The sequence below is a fragment of the Vicugna pacos genome, chromosome 13 (assembly GCF_048564905.1).
Source record: "Vicugna pacos chromosome 13, VicPac4, whole genome shotgun sequence".
Classification (NCBI taxonomy): Eukaryota; Metazoa; Chordata; class Mammalia; order Artiodactyla; family Camelidae; genus Vicugna; species Vicugna pacos.
In genome coordinates, this window is record NC_132999.1 from 30,328,078 (window position 1) to 30,347,251 (window position 19,174).

At 33.9% G+C, this 19,174-nt stretch overlaps 1 protein-coding gene across 3 annotated transcripts in view; it reads left to right on the top strand.

Annotated features, from left to right (window-relative positions):
* EPS15 (epidermal growth factor receptor pathway substrate 15) overlaps positions 1 to 19,174 on the top strand; it is a 121,474-nt gene that overhangs the window by 46,518 nt on the left and 55,782 nt on the right. For 2 of the 3 annotated variants that reach the window (XM_072974460.1, XM_072974462.1), the window contains 4 exons: positions 2,108 to 2,308; positions 3,150 to 3,295; positions 4,869 to 5,025; positions 9,276 to 9,361. In XM_072974460.1, coding sequence (XP_072830561.1) covers positions 2,108 to 2,308; positions 3,150 to 3,295; positions 4,869 to 5,025; positions 9,276 to 9,361 — 590 coding nt within the window. The remainder of the gene's footprint in view (positions 1 to 2,107; positions 2,309 to 3,149; positions 3,296 to 4,868; positions 5,026 to 9,275; positions 9,362 to 19,174) is intronic. The other variant, XM_072974461.1, reaches the window with a different exon arrangement.

Genomic DNA, 19,174 nt, shown 5'->3' on the forward strand with positions numbered 1-19,174 from the left:
GAAAGTAAGCAGCTAGTGGCAATTGATGACGACTGTGAAACTAAATCCCCTCTTTCCCTGCTGTCTCTATCCCTGAGTAACCTTAGGTTTATTTTTGATGCTTTTATTTTGAAATCATCAAAAAGATATTCAAAATGCTTTTAGTTAAGTTTCTATCTGTAGCTTTGCAAATGCATTTGCTAGTACATAGTACATTTCAGTATAAAAACTAGTTGACAGCCAGATTTTTGTTGTTGTTGTTGTTTTTGGCGAATGTGGTACATCATTTGATTTAGTTGCTGTATTTGTTTCAGTGGCAGACTTTGATTAGTATAAAGTACAGTATAATAAGAAAACCAACAAAATCATAACCAAACAGTATCCTGTTCATTTTTTCTGTTTTATTTGATGGAAACATTTTTGGCTTGAGTCTTGTCAGGGAAAGTATTTTCCAGGCAACATGAACTTACTAATACACTTCTTTAACTTTTAAAAAATGTGTTGTCTATTGGCTGACATAGCTTTTTTTCCCTCAAATGTCCACTTTTCCAGGAAATGACTCCCATCTGCAGCAAGAGGAGTGCTGACCTTTAATGTGTATGTTAGTCACTTCTTTTAGCTCAGTCCAATCTACTAATACTACGTATATTTAGTTGAAAGTATGTGCTAGCCAGATTGTTTTCTTTCTGGAGTTTCAAGCTTTTGGAGATAGAAAATTTGTGTGTTTTATGTATTTAATAATTAAAAATAGTTTTTAATAGGTAATAACATACTCATGGTTCAGGAGTCAGTACAATGTAAGAAGATAGTCAGTGAAAAAAAGTCAGTCCTATCCTTACCCTCAACTGTTCCATTTACACTTAGTCTGCAACCAACCACTTTTCTTATTTATCCTTTCTTATTTATCTTCCTAGAATTTCTTAATGTGAACATAAACATATATGAATAATTATTATCCCTTTACCACAAAAGATTACACACTATTATGCATACACACTTGTTCAACACTATCCTTTTTTCGTGTTAATGTTGTATCTTGGATATGTTTTCACATAGAGAGCTTCATGACTTTTCTTCTGATCAGCTTTATTGAAGACTACAATGAACTACATTCAGTTTAAGTATGTAATTTGATGAGTTCTGACAGTTGTATATACCTGTGAAGGCCCCACGGCAGTTAATATACACAGTATTTCCCATGGCATTTAACAGTTGATGGCTTGATGAAGGTAGAAGGAGCAATCAAAGGGAGCAAAGATTTAGAGCTTTTTTTTTTTTTTTAGTTTGTTTGATAGTGTTTCATTGTATGGATATACTGTAGTTTTTTAAACTAGTCTTCTGTTGAGCAGTTGGGTGCTGATACAAACAATTCTGTAATTAATACCCTTTTTATACAGCATTTCCAATGTAGACAGGTTAGTCTAAAGATAAAGATAGATTCCCAGATGTCAGATTGTTGGGCAAAAGGGGAAGTAAATAATTTGGTAGATGTTGCCAAAATGCCCTTCAACAGGCTTGGTACCAATCTGAGGTCCTGCTAGCAATGTATGAGAGTGCCTGTTTGCCCAGTCTAGCTAACAAATTATATTATGAAACTTTGGACTTTTGCCACTAGATGGAAAAATAGTATTTTAATATAATTTTAACTTGCCGTTTTCTTGTGAGTGAAAGTGAGCATATTTTTGTATGTTAAAGGATAGGCTATTTGTAGTATTTACTTTCCTGTAAAATACCTGTACTACTCTTAGCCTATTTTCCTAGTGGATTTTTTTTCTGTTAATTTCTAGGAATTCTTTATATATAAGAGAAATTAGTTATTTCTTTGCAGATTTTTTTTTCAGGTTGTTTGCGTTTGACATGACGAGAACTTTAGTTGAAGGGTGTGTGTCTAAGTTTTTACTGCTCAGCATATCTTCCTAAAAGTTGCTTAGCTTTTATTTATTTCCTTTTCTCTTTCCTTCTTTTCATCTCTCCCTCTCTCCCTCCTTCTTTCTGTCCCAGTCTTAATTTCTTAATAAAAGGATTTGAGACAGCTTGGAGATGCTTATTTGTTGGAAAATAATCAATTCATGGGTAGATGTTGTTAAATGATTTTCATATATGTGACCCTGGTTTATCTATTTTGAAGGCCATGTTTTTGGTATACTGTGCACTGGAGAAGGAACCTGTGCCAATGTCCTTGCCTCCAGCCTTGGTGCCACCTTCTAAGAGAAAAACGGTCAGTATATCAGGCTCTATGCGGTTGATCCCCTCTTCAGCATCAGCCAAGGAACCTTACCGCTCCTTACCACCTGTAGGCATTTTACCTACCAAAGCACCGTTAAGACAGGTATAGATATATCAGTGTTAAAGGACTTTTTAAAAAAAAACAAAGTGCATGGCATTTAACAGTTTATGGCTTGATGAAGGTAGAAGGAGCAATCAAAGGGAGCAAAGATTTAGAGCTCCCTCTGGTTGAACCTATATAATGTGATGTTCTGGAGAAGACAGATAATCTTCTCCTGCATTTGGCCTTACTTAGGTCATGTGGATATTTCTTTGGCTTTGCCTTGAGCTACCTGGAATTAAAGTTGGAGATAGAAGATACTCCATGCTAATCTGGCATGCTTGCCCTGGCATAGTTAATAGATATTTTGTTTGTTTAATCCTTGGTTAACTCTTGATTCTTTGGGATCAAATTATCCAATTTTGGGTTGTCTGAGGCCTTTTTCCCCCTATAACCTGCTTCTTGTAAGATTGAGTAAAAGAAAATAATGACAGAATATGCACATCAGCCAGTTTATTACAATTAAGAATGCAGAATGAACCTATAAAAAATGGGGATTTAGAATTATCTGAATATTTTGTTTATACAGACTCTCCCAGTTACACATCTTAATGTGATCATTCATAAGTCAAGAGTTAACTGTGCTTGAATTTACTCATTACTTAAGAAAAAAGTAAAATGGGCATCTGTAAATATTAGTCCCTGTAGCTGACCTGTATTTTTCTTCTGTAATTTGCTCCCACAGCATTTCAGTTGGGGTGTGATGGAAATGACACACTGTTGCTGTAGTTAGTGGGGTAGAATTGTTCAGAATTGGTGACAGATGCTGTCATGGGTTGCTTCAGTTTGTTTCATTTTGGCAGAAATACTGTATATATGTATATACATATATTTTTTCCTGTAGTGGGTTGTATCCCCTGCAGAAAAAGCTAAATATGATGAAATCTTCTTGAAAACTGATAAAGATATGGATGGATTTGTATCTGGATTGGAAGTCCGTGAGATCTTCCTGAAGACAGGTTTACCGTCTGCCTTACTAGCCCATATTTGGTAAGACTTTATTTAAATTGATTTAAAAAATGGTTTTGTATCAACTCGAGTTTTGTACATTCTTATTTTTAGGCATTTGTAAGTAGGACAGTTTTTATTTCAGAATTCTTTGTAGAGAAAAATTTAAGTCTGACGATTTCTTCTGCATCATGGACAAAAGCTTGAGAATGGGTTAACTTGTAATTTTTTTAGATTGACAGTGTCAGTTAATGGTTATTAGAATGTTAAAATCTGGCATTGGTTTATATCAGTTAATTAAACTTCAGTTTTTAAGGGAGAATCCAAAATTCTGAAATTTAAACAATATAAAAAGCCAGAATCTTCAAGGCATAGTTGTATAATTCTGTAGGGTATGTGTATGTGTATAATTACACACTTGCTCCTTAAAATAAGACAAACTTTAGTGTCTCCAGTGAATTTCACATTAAAGACGACAATGTATGATGAGAATGCTTTATAGTGTGCCTGCTGCCAATCCACCTGACTATACCAGAAGTTATCTTGAGGTTTTTGGGGGAAGCAAGCAGAAGTGGAACCACACAGTTGCAAAGAGGAACTTAGAAAAGAACAAAGGACAACGGATTTGCCTTAAAGGGAACAAGAACCCAAGACTGTGAAAGGTTAAATATGTACAACTAGTGATAGCTGCCACTCTCAAACACGTAGGTTAGAAACTGTACTAAATAAATGGCAGCTGTCATGGGCTTGGCATTATGCCCAGACTTTTTATGTACTTTGTCTTTAATTCTCACAGTAACTTTGCAAGATAGCTGTTATCTCCACTTTATAGATGAAGAAACTAAGGCTTCAAGAGGTTAAAAAATGTGCCCAATGTCACAAGAAGACATAAGTAGAAAAGCTGAAAGTTAAGGTTTCTTTGCCACTATAGCCCATAGTCTTTTGGTCAGGCCACATTGGCTTTCAGTGAATCAAACAGATCAGGACTTTAGAAATCTGAGCCTTTAAAAAAAAGAAAGAAAGAAAAGAAAAGAAAAGAAAAAGCAAATAGAATAAAACATTTGCTGTTTCTCTTCAAGTGATTCTGTAAAGGTTTCCAGATTGCTGCCTTCTCTTCACGTGTGATCTCCATTTGCAGCTGTTGTTTTTGCTTTGACTTGGTGATCCTTACATCCTCCTACTTCAAGAGCTGCAGGAAACAAGCTGACATGGAATGTTTTCCTTGTTTCAGAATCATTCTAATGCCACTAATGAATCAAATTTGTTAAAATTTATCTTTAATGTTGAAAATGCTGAGAGTAGAGAATATTGGAATTCTTCGACCCACCCCAATTTTTACAGTGGTTCTGGAAATTGGTAAGAAAGCACAGAGCAAACCCAGATTAGAGGCCCCTGCTCAGCAGCAAGGTGAATGGTCTCTTTTTCTTACCATTTTAGCTGATACCTCTCTTCTAACATTTTAGCAACTTTTGGGCTAGCCTCAAGTTGGTGTGACTTTCTTTTTTAATTCAGCCAATCATTTTTTTTAAAGCTACATAGTCTTACTACTTTTGTCTGGATTTTTAGAATGGTAGTTGTGGCATTTACATACTGTTCATTTTATTTATTTGTACAGGGCATTATGTGACACAAAGGACTGTGGGAAGCTTTCAAAAGATCAGTTTGCCTTGGCTTTTCACTTAATCAATCAAAAATTAATAAAGGGCATTGATCCTCCTCACATTCTTACTCCTGAGATGATTCCACCATCGGAAAGGGCCACTTTACAAAAGGTAAGACAACTTAAAAGAAAACTTGAATGTACTAACAGAAAGGAATAAATGCTATGTCAAATGACAGACTCAATTTGTATGGAATAGTGGAGAAAATGTATCTGGTTAGGAACAGAGACAGAGCCCTATACTGATTACGGTTTAGTTTGTGCCTATAAATATGTTCAAATGCCTTGTGTGATGTCCTTGGGCTGCAGGTCATTTATCCTACCATCATTACACATATGGCAACCGTATTTTCCAGTCTTAAAATTGGGAAAATATGATCTTATTTTTCCCCTCTGGATTTGTGAATTAATTTTTATGCATAGGGTATAAATTTTAAATGAAATCTATAAGAATTAAATGATTGTGTTTCATTTGATGATTCACTCTTGGAGAAAACAATACAAATTTGAAAACAACCTAGGACATTATGATTACTTATTTTCAGTCTTACATAAGAAAAGAAAACATGTTGAGGAAAAATCTGTGTGGTTTTTGCCATATAGATGACCCTCTATTCCTGAGCACACTACTGAATTTCAATCTGAACAGCTAGAAGCAGATTTTAGCTACTTTGGTTTCTGGCCAGCAGTGGGAATTTTCAAAACTACATGTTTTAGTAATATTGTTTCCTGATTTTTCTCTCCTCATTTAGAAACCCTTCCTAATGTAGTGCATTTCTAATATCTTGGCATTAATAATAGAGCTTTAAAAGGACTTACATACTCTAGTGGCTTTTTGCCTTTAAAAATGCATACTTTGTATTTTTAAGTCTCTTGTGACCTGTAAGGTAACCATTGCTGTGGCGATTCTTCAGTTACATATTTAGGAGTTGTCACATCTTTGGTATGAAGATCGTTGTCTTTAAAATGTCAATAGAATATTTTGGTCTGCCATTAATTTTGTCAGCTAGGTTTAAAAAAAAAATCCCATTTTAACAAATCTAATAAAAATTAAAATTGAATTTTTTCCAAGTCAACTAAATGGAAATTTACAGCCATCAGGTACAGAAGTTATTTATAAGAGATTTTAATCTTTTTAAATAAAATAGGTTTTTGATTATCTACTTTATGAGTGTTTTGGGGGGAGCATTTTGTGAATTTTTGAGATTTCTTGTGATACAGAATGTGGGTTCCCTAAGTTATAGAGAAGGCTAAAAGTGATGCCACCCAAAAAGATAAAGATTACAAATTTGTATTTATGCTCCATGCTATAACTGTATCTCAGTTATGGAATGCTGTGTTGTTTCATCTTTTCTTTCACTATGTAGACTGTTTTTTTCCCTTGCTGCCTTTGTTTTATGCCGCTGAGTCTCCCACCAACAACACAAAATACAGATACAGCAGAACTTTCTGAACAAATTATCTTTGTTCATTGAAGCCTCTATAACATTAGTAGATGCTTCGAGTTACATCTGCTATACAGAATTTTTAATTTATTAGATTTGTCTGAAGTCCACTCACTAGAGCATAGAAACCTTTGTCTATGTCAGATATCAGTATTATTCATTAAAATGGGATTTTATTACTGTTACCTACTAACCAAAAATTTTAACCTTAAAAATTAAAATTTGTTTTGTCTTTCAAATAATCTCTTTTCTCTTTATAATCTAGTTTTTTTAGAGCTGCATTTTTTGCAGATTTGACTAATCCTTTTTTGAATGTTGCTTTCCTTTCTGTGTTTTTTCTAGTTTGGACTATTTTTTCCATTCTGCAGCACTCTGCTTTTCGCCTTTCTTGTACTGTCAGTTTCTTAACTCTACTCTCTCAAGGTTAGAGCTTTACTTTATGCCTTTTTTAGCATTACAGTTTTTGGTTTACAAGATACATCTTGAAATTAGAGTTTTTTTTATGCAGCAAAGTTGGTGCAGAGAATATACCTAAACAGCATGCATTTGTCACGTGTCTGTCACTTGGTCCTTGTGTACGTTTTAACTTGCCTTCTCAAGGCTCTCTGATCCACTTAAAATCACCAAAGTGGAATTTTTGCATAATACACAAAACAGGGTGAGAGAAAATATTGTGTGCAAAAAAGGGAACATGCTACATTTTTCTTCATATGCCCTTTTTATACTTTACATACTGTTAGGTGAACTTCTTCTGTGCTTCCTGGTTGCATGTCATTTTATTACTTTAGAATTGGAGTTTAATTTTTGTGTCAGCAATTGAGGAGTGACACAGGCTGTACCAACTAAGTGCACTCATCTTCCTTCTTGAGTCATCTGTGGTCTCATAGCGTGTTTGAAGTTAAACTTATTTGTCTCTTCTCATTTGATGATATTTTTAATAGTGAAAGAATGTCAAATGTGAGTCACTTTTTTTGAATTACAGTTACAGAAGAGATGTGGAAGTCATGAGTTTCTTGGTTTGCTTGCATCTCTGTTAGCAAATTTCTCAGTAATTAGGTGATATAAGTTACTCTTGGTGATAGAAGTGAGACTAAGCACTAATTTTTCATTTGTTGACCTTTCAAATTGTCTGGCCAGGCTTAGCTAGCTCATAAGTCAGGTTTGTACAGCTAAAATTCTAGTGAATATTTGTCACATCTAGAAATCTATTTTAAAATGTGTAATCTAACTTAGAATGATAAGGATCTGCGTATCAGTGAAACATAGTAAAACAGTAAGGAGTATATTTGATACAAATCTATGATTAATAGAAAAGAGAATAACATTAAATCCTAGTAGATGAATTTTGGTATTGATAGTCAAAACAAAACAAGACACCTGAGGACTGTTAACGCAGTGTAACATAAAGAGATACAGAAAGAATTATTTGCCAAATTTTATTGGGTATCTGTTTATCAAGTTGGCTTTTAGGGTAATGGTTTCATTTATCTAAATGATCTTGATGTTCAGGTACGAAGGGGCATAGTATGAAATAGCACTTGGGTTTAATTGGAAGTCTCCTGATCAATAGCTTCTATTAGCTGGATTCATATTTAAGCAAGTCATTTATTATGTTTCCTTAGCTATAAAATGGGGTTAATAACAGTATCTGTCCTACTACATCAGCTTTCAGATTAGTTTTGAGAACTGACTAAGGGATTTAAAAGTTAGTAAATTATAAATCATTATATAAATGTAAGCAGATGGGATACTATGAACTTTTAGGTTTCTTCTTCTGGTGTACAAGTTGGTGACATACATTAAGTTCATAGCAACATAAGTATTAGTATTAAGCTTTATGTTCTGCTAATAAGGTCCTCAGTTTATCTTAGTTTACATATTCAGGTCTCAGTTTTAACATTTCCTGATGGTGATTATTCTGTTATTTGTCGGTCTGGTTGTGGCATTGGGTGTAGATCAAATGTTTGAAGGAGCAATTATTTTTTTGCCCTGACTTCAGCCAGTTATATAAGACATCAAAAATGGAGATTGAGCCAGGGTGAAAGAAACTCATTGGGAGGCTCTCCATCTTTGAAGAGCATATTCTGTTGAGGAAGTAAATTATAAAAACAGCTTACACATATAAAACATCATAAAGTTTGTAGAGTGACTTCACATGCAGTGTTTATTTCATTTCATGTTCAAAGTGGGCAGAGCAGAGATGACTTCTCTATTTTGTAATGAAGATCTTGCAGCTAATAAAATAGCAGAGCCCAGAATAAACCCAGCTACGTTTTCTAAATACAAATACCATTCAGAGACCAGTTTTGACATCCTTATTGGTGAAAAAAAAACTATATATAAAGGATGTCATACGAAGACAGTTTCATATATAATTTTTACTATGGAACATGCTGAGCAATTGATTTTACTTTAAATAGACGCTAAAAATGTTACTAAATGTAAATATTTGTTGAATTAAACAAAATCAACCACTATCATAATTCTGTGATTCAACAAAAATTTGTATACTTACTCTGTGCCAGATGATACAAATAAATCGCCATCCGTCTTCCCCCAAAATTTATGCTTCACTGGAGGCATTAGTTTATATCAATATCTGCTTTACTACAACGTTCTGGACAGACTCAGATCAAGTGATGAAGACATTGGGATCTGAAGTGGTGATATATATTATAGAACAACAGCTGTTAGAGAGTTTAAGGGAAAATGTCTTAGTATATAACTAGGTGTGTGTGTGTGTGTGTGTGAGAGTGTGTGTATATAAAGTTGCATTAGATATGATTTTCTTAAATGAATTAAGTGTTAGTAATACCATAAAGTATATAACCATATAGTGCTTTTAAACAGTTTTAATGCTTTGTCTTATGCAATTTTATAGCAAATAATGTTATAATTGTGTACTTTTTGTTTTTAGAACATCATAGGATCAAGTCTTGTTGCAGATTTCTCTGCTATAAAGGAACTAGATACCCTTAACAATGAAATAGTTGACCTACAGAGGTATGTAAAGTAAAATTACACCTGACTATTTAATACACATACATACTCTTTTCTGTTTCTAATGTATATCTTGGTAGATACTGCTTAATGTGGTTAAGTGCTATGGTACTTAAAATGGGAATCGGTGTACCTTATTTCATTAAATCTATAGCAACCTTTAATTGTAGGATGCAGTACTTTCTTATGTAGCACTAAAAAAAGAAATCTCACTGCCAAATAAACGATGACATTCCATCAAATATAAGATACTATTTGATTTTGAACAATGAAATATGTATATGTTAGAATGAATGAAATACATTCTAAATTTTCCTCCAACTTTAGATATTTGAATAGCGTATTAGGAAAACATTATTATTTAAAACATTTTATGGAAGGAATGTTAAATGCAGATACCATGCCAAGAATTTTCACAACTGTTATTTCATTTGATCTTCACCAAAACTTTGTGACTTAAGGTAGATTTATTGTTTCTGTTTTACTGTATGGAGTTAAGATGCTTAGGTTATTTTACCCAAAATCATACAAACTTGTCAGTAGTAGAACTAATACCTTATTTCAGAACTGCTTGATCTGGAATTGAATCTTCTTTCTTATACATATGTAGTGTGTAGACTAGACTTGAATACAGTTAGGTTTGAATCTAAATACAGCAGATACTATCAGTATTTCCTAGTTTCCTTATTCCCTGGAAACTATAGTAATACTCATTTTAAAAATATCCTTCTAAAATTACCTTTTAAAAAGTGAGACCATTTTTCCACCTATAGGGCATTGGATTTAAATATCATTTTAGTTATACAAAACCTTTTTTGTTTTTAACCTTCACAACACTAAAGCAGGTAATGGCTGATACTTCATTTTATTGATAATATTGTGACATAAGGAGATGAAATAATTAATAATATTGTGATGTAAGGAGATTAAATGATTTATCTGGGCTATATGGCAAGACCTTGGGAATGCTCTTTCCTCATCTATGAGCCTACACTGAGATTGCTGTAGAGAAACTTAGTTATGATTTTTTTCAGTTCCAAGAAAGAACTCAACCCAGGCTAACTTAAGTGAGAGTGAATTTATTCACTTGTGAAACTAAGCTCTCTTAGAAATAGAAATGGCTTAAGGCATAGCTTCATCCTGGTGTTCAAATAATAAAATCAGTTCCCTTACTCTCTCCATTTCTTGTTTCCACTTTCATTGGGTTGTTCCATTCTCAGACAGACTTTCCTATTATGTTGTCAAGCAGGTTATAGCACACTTAGTTTCATGTACTTACTATTTCAAATTTAGTAGAGTGCCTTTCTTCTGGCATTTCCTGCAAAAAGCCCTAAGATGCATTCTGATTGTACTGGTTTAGAGCCTTACCTACCCTTGAAACAGTCAATGACCAGGGATGAATAGTTTGCTTATTTGCCATGAACTCTGTCCTGGGAGGGGTGGGGAGTGAAGGTTAGTTTTCTATCAAGACCACATGGAGGAGGGGGTGTCCCCACATAAAAATTCTGTCAGAAGATGGAATGAATTCTGGGGAGGTAAATATCCACAGAAGGCAGGATAGCTTCAAATCCATAGTAATTTTAGTGATCGCTCTTAGTATCATCTACCTCCTTGAAAAATATGACTTGACATTCTGTAAACTTAGTCTGGGCACTTTTTTAAATGTCATTTTTTAGTTTTGACATTTCTGCCTTCTACTAAATTCTACCAAATTGTCATTTCCAGCTCAAAAATTCGCCTTTGCCCATTACATAAAGCTTCTAATATTGGAATCCTAGAAAGTAAAAAACTAACAAATAAAAACAAACCCTTGGAGATTATATAACCCAGTTTCTTACTTTCTCATGAAAAAAAAAAATCAAATCCAAAGTCCTACATCAAGTCAGCAAAAGTGCTGGCTGACACCCAAACCTGGTTGTATAATTTCTAGTTCTACATTCTTTCTATTACATAAGTCAGCTTCTCATTAAGATTTAGTGCATTTTTACTTCGATTCAGATTAGAAGTAAATGTTTAATTACTGAGTCTGTAATGATGTGTAGACTTCATTTTCCTATGGTCCATAAATGGTCCATTAACATTTTTGCTTATCTTATGAGTAATGTGCATGGAATAGTAGCTAGATTTGAAAATACTTGTCATCTGTGCCTCTCAAGCTATGAAAATAAGATACATACCCCAATATTCTAGGGCTTGCTTGATTTCCACAGTAGTTATTTTACATGAAATGTTTTTGTAGTGAGTTTTAATAGGAAGTAGAGCATCACGCATAAGATGTTCTTATGGGTACAGACATTTGTAATATTAATTACATTTTGTTCAGCTGAGCTTTCACCCACTTCTAGTAACCATAATTTAAGTTGTACTAGTGGCAGTTTTACATAGTGAATTACAGCTAACTACATAAAAAGAACTTATCTAACATTTTGTGGCTGTCTTATTTAGAAAATCATAGAGCTTCAAAACGTTATTAAGTTCTAAATTGTAGTCACATTTTATAAATGTGTGATACATTTATACTTGATTTGACACTTGTGAAAATATTTTCCCTAGGCTTTTATTTTAGGTGAGATCTACAATGTAGGCAAACTTCTATCATCTGTCAACTCCAGTAATGTCATAGTAAGACTCATCTACTCATGCAGAAATTATGGTTGTTAAAATTCACTTTTGTAAATGGTTGTATTAGGTCACTACCACCAAGTCTTTAAAAAGAATATTAATTATAAACCTTGGCTTTTGTTATTATGAATAACAGCTCTTTCTTTGTAATAGGACTACTCTTTAGCCTTTAAATCTTTTATTAATATATCAGGGTATGATGTGTATAACTACAAAACAGGAAAAAATAATGTAAACAGATTTTGTTTGTGGCTTTTACTAAATTGTTATCTGACAAAAGATTAGTCCCTTCTTATTTGTATGGTTTTCGGATGAAAATATTTAATTTTAGTCCAGGGACCAAACCTGTAAATAAACAGCATATATAATATGGAATTGTAATGAGTGTGTAATGAATATGGTGTTTTACAAGATTTGTTTTTTCCCCCTCAGTGATGGTTATGATACACACTCATAAAACTTTAGAAAATACAGAAAAGCATAATGAAGAAAGGAATGTGTTTCTTAGAATAATAATTTGTTTTGAGCATTGAAAATCAATGGAGATATAAAAAGCAATATATAACCTCAAGAGTTAGTTGGGTAAAGAACATTCTTTGTTATCAGTCAGAAAATGAGGTGTTGTTTTTACCTCTAGTTCACTAAATTGTTTCTAGTTGAAAATATAAGCCATTGAGAGCTTGAGGCAGGATGACTTTTTTGCCATTTGTTTCTTTAAATTTTTTATATGGTTCCTTCAACATTTGCTATATAGTGATTTAATTATGTCAATCAGATTAAATTAGTGTGATATTTTCAACTTAAGGAAAAGCAATGGTTGTGATATAATAATCTTATCAAATATCTGAGCTGCAGACCTGTATTTTTCATTGTCTAAACTAGTGTTTTCATCTAAATGTCCAGTAGGACATGATTTCTTAATCTTCCCTTGACCACTGTCCTGTCTTGTTTCTCTCTCTCAGTGACATCACCATTTATCTAGTCACTCAAACTAGAAAGCTGAGATTTTTCTTCTTCTATTTTGAAATGTCTTTTGAAATCACTCCTACCTTCTCCTCTCCTTTGCTTGATGAGCTCCTCCTTATCCTTCAGATCTCACCTCAGACATCATTACCTCTGGAAGGGGAAGCCATCTCTTGACTACTTTTACCTCCCAACCTGCATACCTATCAAACCTTATTTAAAAGCCTGTCTTACATAGTTTTTATATTTATGCTTGTTACAGCATTTATCATATGTTATTATAATTGTCTGTTTTATTTGGTTATGTCACTACACTGTGTACTTCTTGATTATAAGGACTGTTTGCTTGTTGACTGTTATGTCCCTACTGCTTAGCTTATATAATAGATAATAGATAGATAGATAGATAGATAGATAGATAGATAGATAGATAGATAGATTATGTAATAGATATATGGAGAAAATAACTTGTTCAGTATTGTTGTAATCTGCCCTGTCCTTTCTGCTTTTTCTGTCTTAGTTTTAGCCTTTATCTCATATCTGGATCATAGCTACAAGCTCCTAATTGACTGTTTGCTTTGAGTCTTTCATTCCTTGAGTTCATCCTTCCTTCAACTGATACATAAAATACAACTCAGACCGCTTAGTGACTCCCCATTACCAACTGGATGCAGTTCACTTTTCTGAGTATGGCATACAGTCCCTTCTGTCTCTTTCTTCATGATGTTCCCTTAACACTCTGACCATTCTTTTGTTTTAGCCACCTCTCACAGTGAAGCAGACTGTCTCCACTGTGATGCTGTAAAGCACTGGAACCGACGCTGCGTGTTTGCTCTGCACTCTCTCAGTGTTAGCATAGTCCTCTAATCTGCCATTTCAGCTTCTTTCTTCTCCAGCTATGTGGTGGGTGGGCTTATTACCTCTCACCTCAGCATGCCATCAATTTTTGATTATTCTGTGCCTCAGATCCTACTAGTCCCCTTTTCCTGAGCACGCTTTTACCTTATAAACTTTTCTTCATGCTTTAAGGCCCAGCTTAAAAGTCATCTCCTTTGTCAGAGCTTCCCTGAAACCATGATTGCTAGTTGCTCTTTCCTTTCTATTTACAGAGATTTTATTCCTTTATAACAGTACTCACCACATTTTAGTGTGGTCTTGTTTTTTTTTTTTAATTTGAACTCCAGGGCGGGAACTATGTCTTATTCATTTGGATATGACTAGAAATTAATGCACGCAGTGCCTGACACCACAGAATTTTATTATAGGTTAGTTGGTTGAGTGAATGAATCAAAGTATGTTACACATTTTAGAATGTTTTCCAGACTAGAAACCATCACTAAATGATGAAACAAAACAAAGGATCTTCTAAATAATAGCTTATTTTGAAGACTATAGAAGATTTTATAGACAAAAGGATTTTTAATCCTTACAGAAACATTAAAGTTATTGGACTGATTTTTTGTATTTTGCCAGACTGTTCTTGTGTCAAGAATTTCCTTTGAGAATCTGATGAAGGCTATTAGACTCTGCCTCCAGAAAAAAAGAACATGTGTATCCATGTACACCATTTTGCATTTATTTCAGGAATTCCCAGACCCTGAAAAACTATCCATGGACCCATTTTTAAGAACCCTTACTCTAAAAGTAAACTTTCTCAAACAGAGAAATTCTTGGCAATGAGGAAGGCAAAATATACCAAGAAATTGGCTCCATCACTTAGTGTGGTGGTGATGGATTATGCTGAGGCAGGAGTTAATATTTATTTGTCTCCTACCAGCTTCTACTTTCTTCTTATCTCTGTCCTTTTAGCAAGAACATTCAGAAGTAAAAGCTACATCCTGTCAGGCCAGTTTGTTATCCTGATCTTGGACTAGTAAATAGGATAGATGATTACAATAATAGTTATTAGGCATTGTGCTATGTCTGCTTTATACAAATTCTCTTATTCAATTCTTGCAACATGGCTGATAAGTAGTTTTATCTCAATTTTTCAGATGAGGAATGGACAAATCTCCTTTTCTAAGAAGCTTTCCTTGATAGCCACCTTAGCTCAGAGAGAGAGCACTCAGTTTCCTTTTCTCAGAATGCTTACAATACTTAATTATATTTCTTTCCCCAGTAGTCTCTGAGCTCTGTGTGATAGCACAGACTCTCTTATTTCCAATTAGGCAGCATAGTGTAGTAGTATTTCAGAGCATGGACCTTCTGGCCAAATTGCCTGGTTTGACTCTTGACCTGACTTAGACAAGTTACTTAACTATCTGTGCTGCAGTTTCTTCATCTGTAAAGTGGAAATATGAATAATATCATGCAAAATGCCTAGTTCCTGGGACATGGTAAATTCTCAATGCATGTTAGTAATCATCATCCTCCTCCAAACCTAGCTTAGCACTTAGAGCACAGCATTCATTGAAAGGTGTTCAGCAGACATTGGTTGGAGTAGCAGACCAAGTACTCTCTTCTGTAGCTGGAGACTGGAACTGTGTAGCCTGGAAGCCAGAATCTATGTTCCTAAATGTATAGATCTCTACCTCAGTCATATTTAACAACTGATTTAAAAAAAATACTTAAGGCAATGGTAGCATATGGTTTGAAATTTTTTTATTATGTTTTTCATTTAGTTCAGTTCAAATACTGTGAGAAAGCATTAGCTCTGCAGAGGGCATTGCTTACAGTATCTAATCTGAAATTCTTTTGCTTATAAAATCCAACCTGATCTGTTTCTGGCCCTGTGGTACTGATACAAGAATGTCTCAATTGTGACTACTTCAGCAGTGGCGTTGCTGAGTGAATAAACGAAACTCTAGGTTGTAGCATGCATTTGTTTTGGTAATAAGGAAGCACCTTAATTCATTTTCACATAAAGTGTATAGCTTATCATTTAAAAACTTTGCTTAGGGAGACTTCCCTTATTTGAAACCTTCCTTGCTCAAGTCTGAGTCTGTGCTAGTGCAGCAACCACTAGGTACATGTGGCTGTTGAGCTCTTGAAATATGGCTGATCCAAATTAAGATGTGCTATTTGTATAAAATATACTGGATTTCAAAAGAAGAATATAAATATTTTGGGTATCTTAGATTAAATCAAATATAATAAAGTAAATTTCACTTGTTTCTTTTTAATATATAGCCATTAGATCATTTAAAATTACACGTGTGGCTTGCTTTATATTTCTATTGAACTGCTCTGTTCTGAATCAATTGTATTATATAAAAATTATATTTTATTTGCTTGCATTATTTTGTGGCACTGGTAGCTTACTAAGGAACACTTACCTCTATTAAGAGAGCAATCATTTTTAAGATGTGTTTCAGTCTGTCTTTGGGAAGCAAAAATGTCTACCAAGAAATTTCAGCTGCTGAAGGATTTAGGAGTCAGTCTCCAGCAACACATTTAAGTACTAACTGCCATCATTCTGGATGTTTGATTACAGCTTTCCAAAAAGCCAGTAAATGTTGTACATTTATACTAGTAAATAGAATAATGAGAATAATAATAATAACAGCTCACATTTATTAAGCACTTACTGCTTGTTAGGCGTTGTGCCAGAGTATTTCTAGATGTAACATAAATTAGTTCTCCCCATCAATTTTATTATCCCTTTTTTTTAATTAGGAAAACTAAGTCCTAGTCTTAGTTTTTTTTTCTTCTTTTTTTTTTTAGTTTTTTTATCTCATTTTGTCTTGCTAGATAAGTAGAATAAATTAATTATTTGGAGTTTGCAAAATAAACTTTTATTTCTGCTTTAAAAAAATGAACCATCTAATTTTGGATCCTACCACTGACAGGGTAGTGGTCATATGAGCCACACCCTAGAGTTTGTGTTTTTCCTAATTCCAGTTAGGCTGACTTATTTTTCAAAAATAAAATTCACTAAAACAGCCAGCCTCTTAGGAACTAAGAAGTTTAGTTATTCCCATAGGACCAAATACACTTAAACTTTTACAGCAATTATCTTACAGTTTTGTAATTACTGGCTGTGTTTGTTTTCCTAGCAAACTCTAAATAGGGGCCTAAATTTAATCTTATTTGGCATATAGTAGATATTCAATAACTGCTTGTTGAAAGAATGAAATAATACATAGTCATATAGAGATTGTATATTTTGGGCAATTTGTTAGCAGAATTAAAAGCTTAATGTACAAAATAACATCTTCACTCTCAAAACTTTAAGTTTTTATCAACTAATTATGAATTCTTAGAGTAAAAGACCATCTAACTTTCAGACTGGTTTGAGTTACAAGCCAAGACTTATCAACTGTCTGTAGTTGTTACTCTAATCTAGCTTGAGGCTTCTGACAGTTCCAAGATAAGCAGAGCCAGAGTGTTCTATTGCCTTTCTAGTAGTTGTCATCAGCTTTCTGAGTAGTAAGAGCCTCAGCTTCCTCCCTTTCCCCACAGAACAGAAGCCAGCAGAGAAAGAAGAGCTATGTTGTTAAAATAATGCCATTCAGAATTCAAAAAAGCATAGCTCAGAAATCTTTAGGGACTCCCATTGCCTGTGTACTAAAAGTCTGTAAGTCTTTACCTAGTACTGAAGTTCTTTTATGATCTTACGCTGACCTATCGTTCCAGTTTTATTGACCACACATAAACCCTCCATTTTAGACAAATTAGTCTACTATCTAGAATTTTCTCACCTCTGTGCTTTCTTTTTTATTATTTTTTTATTGTGGTAAAATATACATAACATAAAATTTACCATTTTAGTCATTTTTAAGCATACAGTTCAGTGGCGTTAGGTGCATTTACATTGTTACACAGTTTACCACAGTTTATCTCCAGAATTTTATTATCCTAAACCAAATGCTTTAATAGGACTTGATATCAACTTAACTACAATTGTATACAAAATTCTATTCCTATCAGCTCTTTCCCTTCCACTTTATGTTGCTGTTGTCATAAACTACATCTTTATACATCGTGTATCCACTAACATAGATTTATAATTTTTTTTATTCATTTGTCTTTTAAATCTTATAGAAAATGTAAAGGGAAGTTGTAAACCAAAATTACAGTAATACTGGGTTTTGGTTTTGTCCATATATCTACCTTCACTGGAGAACTTTATATCTTCATATGGCTTCAAGTTACTGTCCAATAGTAGCCTGTCATTTCAACCTGAAGGATTCCCTTTAGCATCTCTTATAGCACAGGTCTAATGGTAATGGAGTTCTCAGCTTTTGTTTATCTGGGAATAGCTTAATTTCTCCCTCATTTCTGAAGGACAGTTTTGCCAGATAGAGTATTTTCATTTGGCAGGTTTTTTCTTTCAGCATTTTAAATGTCATCCCACTGCCTTCTGGCCGCCAAGATTTCTGCTGAGAAATCCACCAGTGATCTTATTGTGGATCCCTTGTACATGAAAAGTCTTTTCTGTCTAACTGCTTTCAAGATTCTTTGTCTTTCAACAATTTGATTGTAATTGTCTCAGCATGGGTTTCTTTGGATTTCCTGCTTGGAGTTCGTTGAACTTCTTGGCTTATAGATTCAAGTATTTTTTCAAATATGGGAAGTTTTCTTCTTGGTTTATCTCTTAGTCTGCCATTTTGCTGACATCCTCTGTGCTTTCTTGTATAAGCTCTCCTTTGCATTTGAAATGCCTTTTTTCTGCTCAACATTCATTCTTTCCTTCAAGGCTTAGCTGAAGTCTAACCTCCTTCACAAAGCATTCCTAGACTGAAATAATTTCTGTTGAAATACCGTATAATAAACAAAGCACTTAACTGTCTGCACAGCTTATTTTTGCAATTCATGATCCTTCTTTCACTGATACCGGAGAAGCCTTTTCTGACCCTCTCTGAGGAGAGTCAGGTAACACAGGTCTTCGGTGTTGCCACGGCACATTGTACCTGTGTGGTACCCAGTACACTGCATTGCTGGTTATCTTTCTATGTTCTTCTGCCTAACCTCTCACAAACATTTAATGGCAAGTAGCTGTCTCATTGTTTTTTTGTATCCCTGAAGTGTAGCACAGTGACAAGTATGTAGTAGAATTCAGTATTTGTTAAATAAGTAGGTAGGTCTTAGAATTGCATAAGGATATATTGGATATCATTATATATTTTTCACTCACAATGTCTCCACATATAATGTGTAAAGTAAGTATTATCTTCAATTTGCTTTAAGGAATTGGCTCACATGATTGTGGAACTGACGAGTTTAAAATCTGTAGAATAGGTTAGTAACTTGGAGACTTAGGGAAGAGTTGATGTTGTAGCTCACATCTGC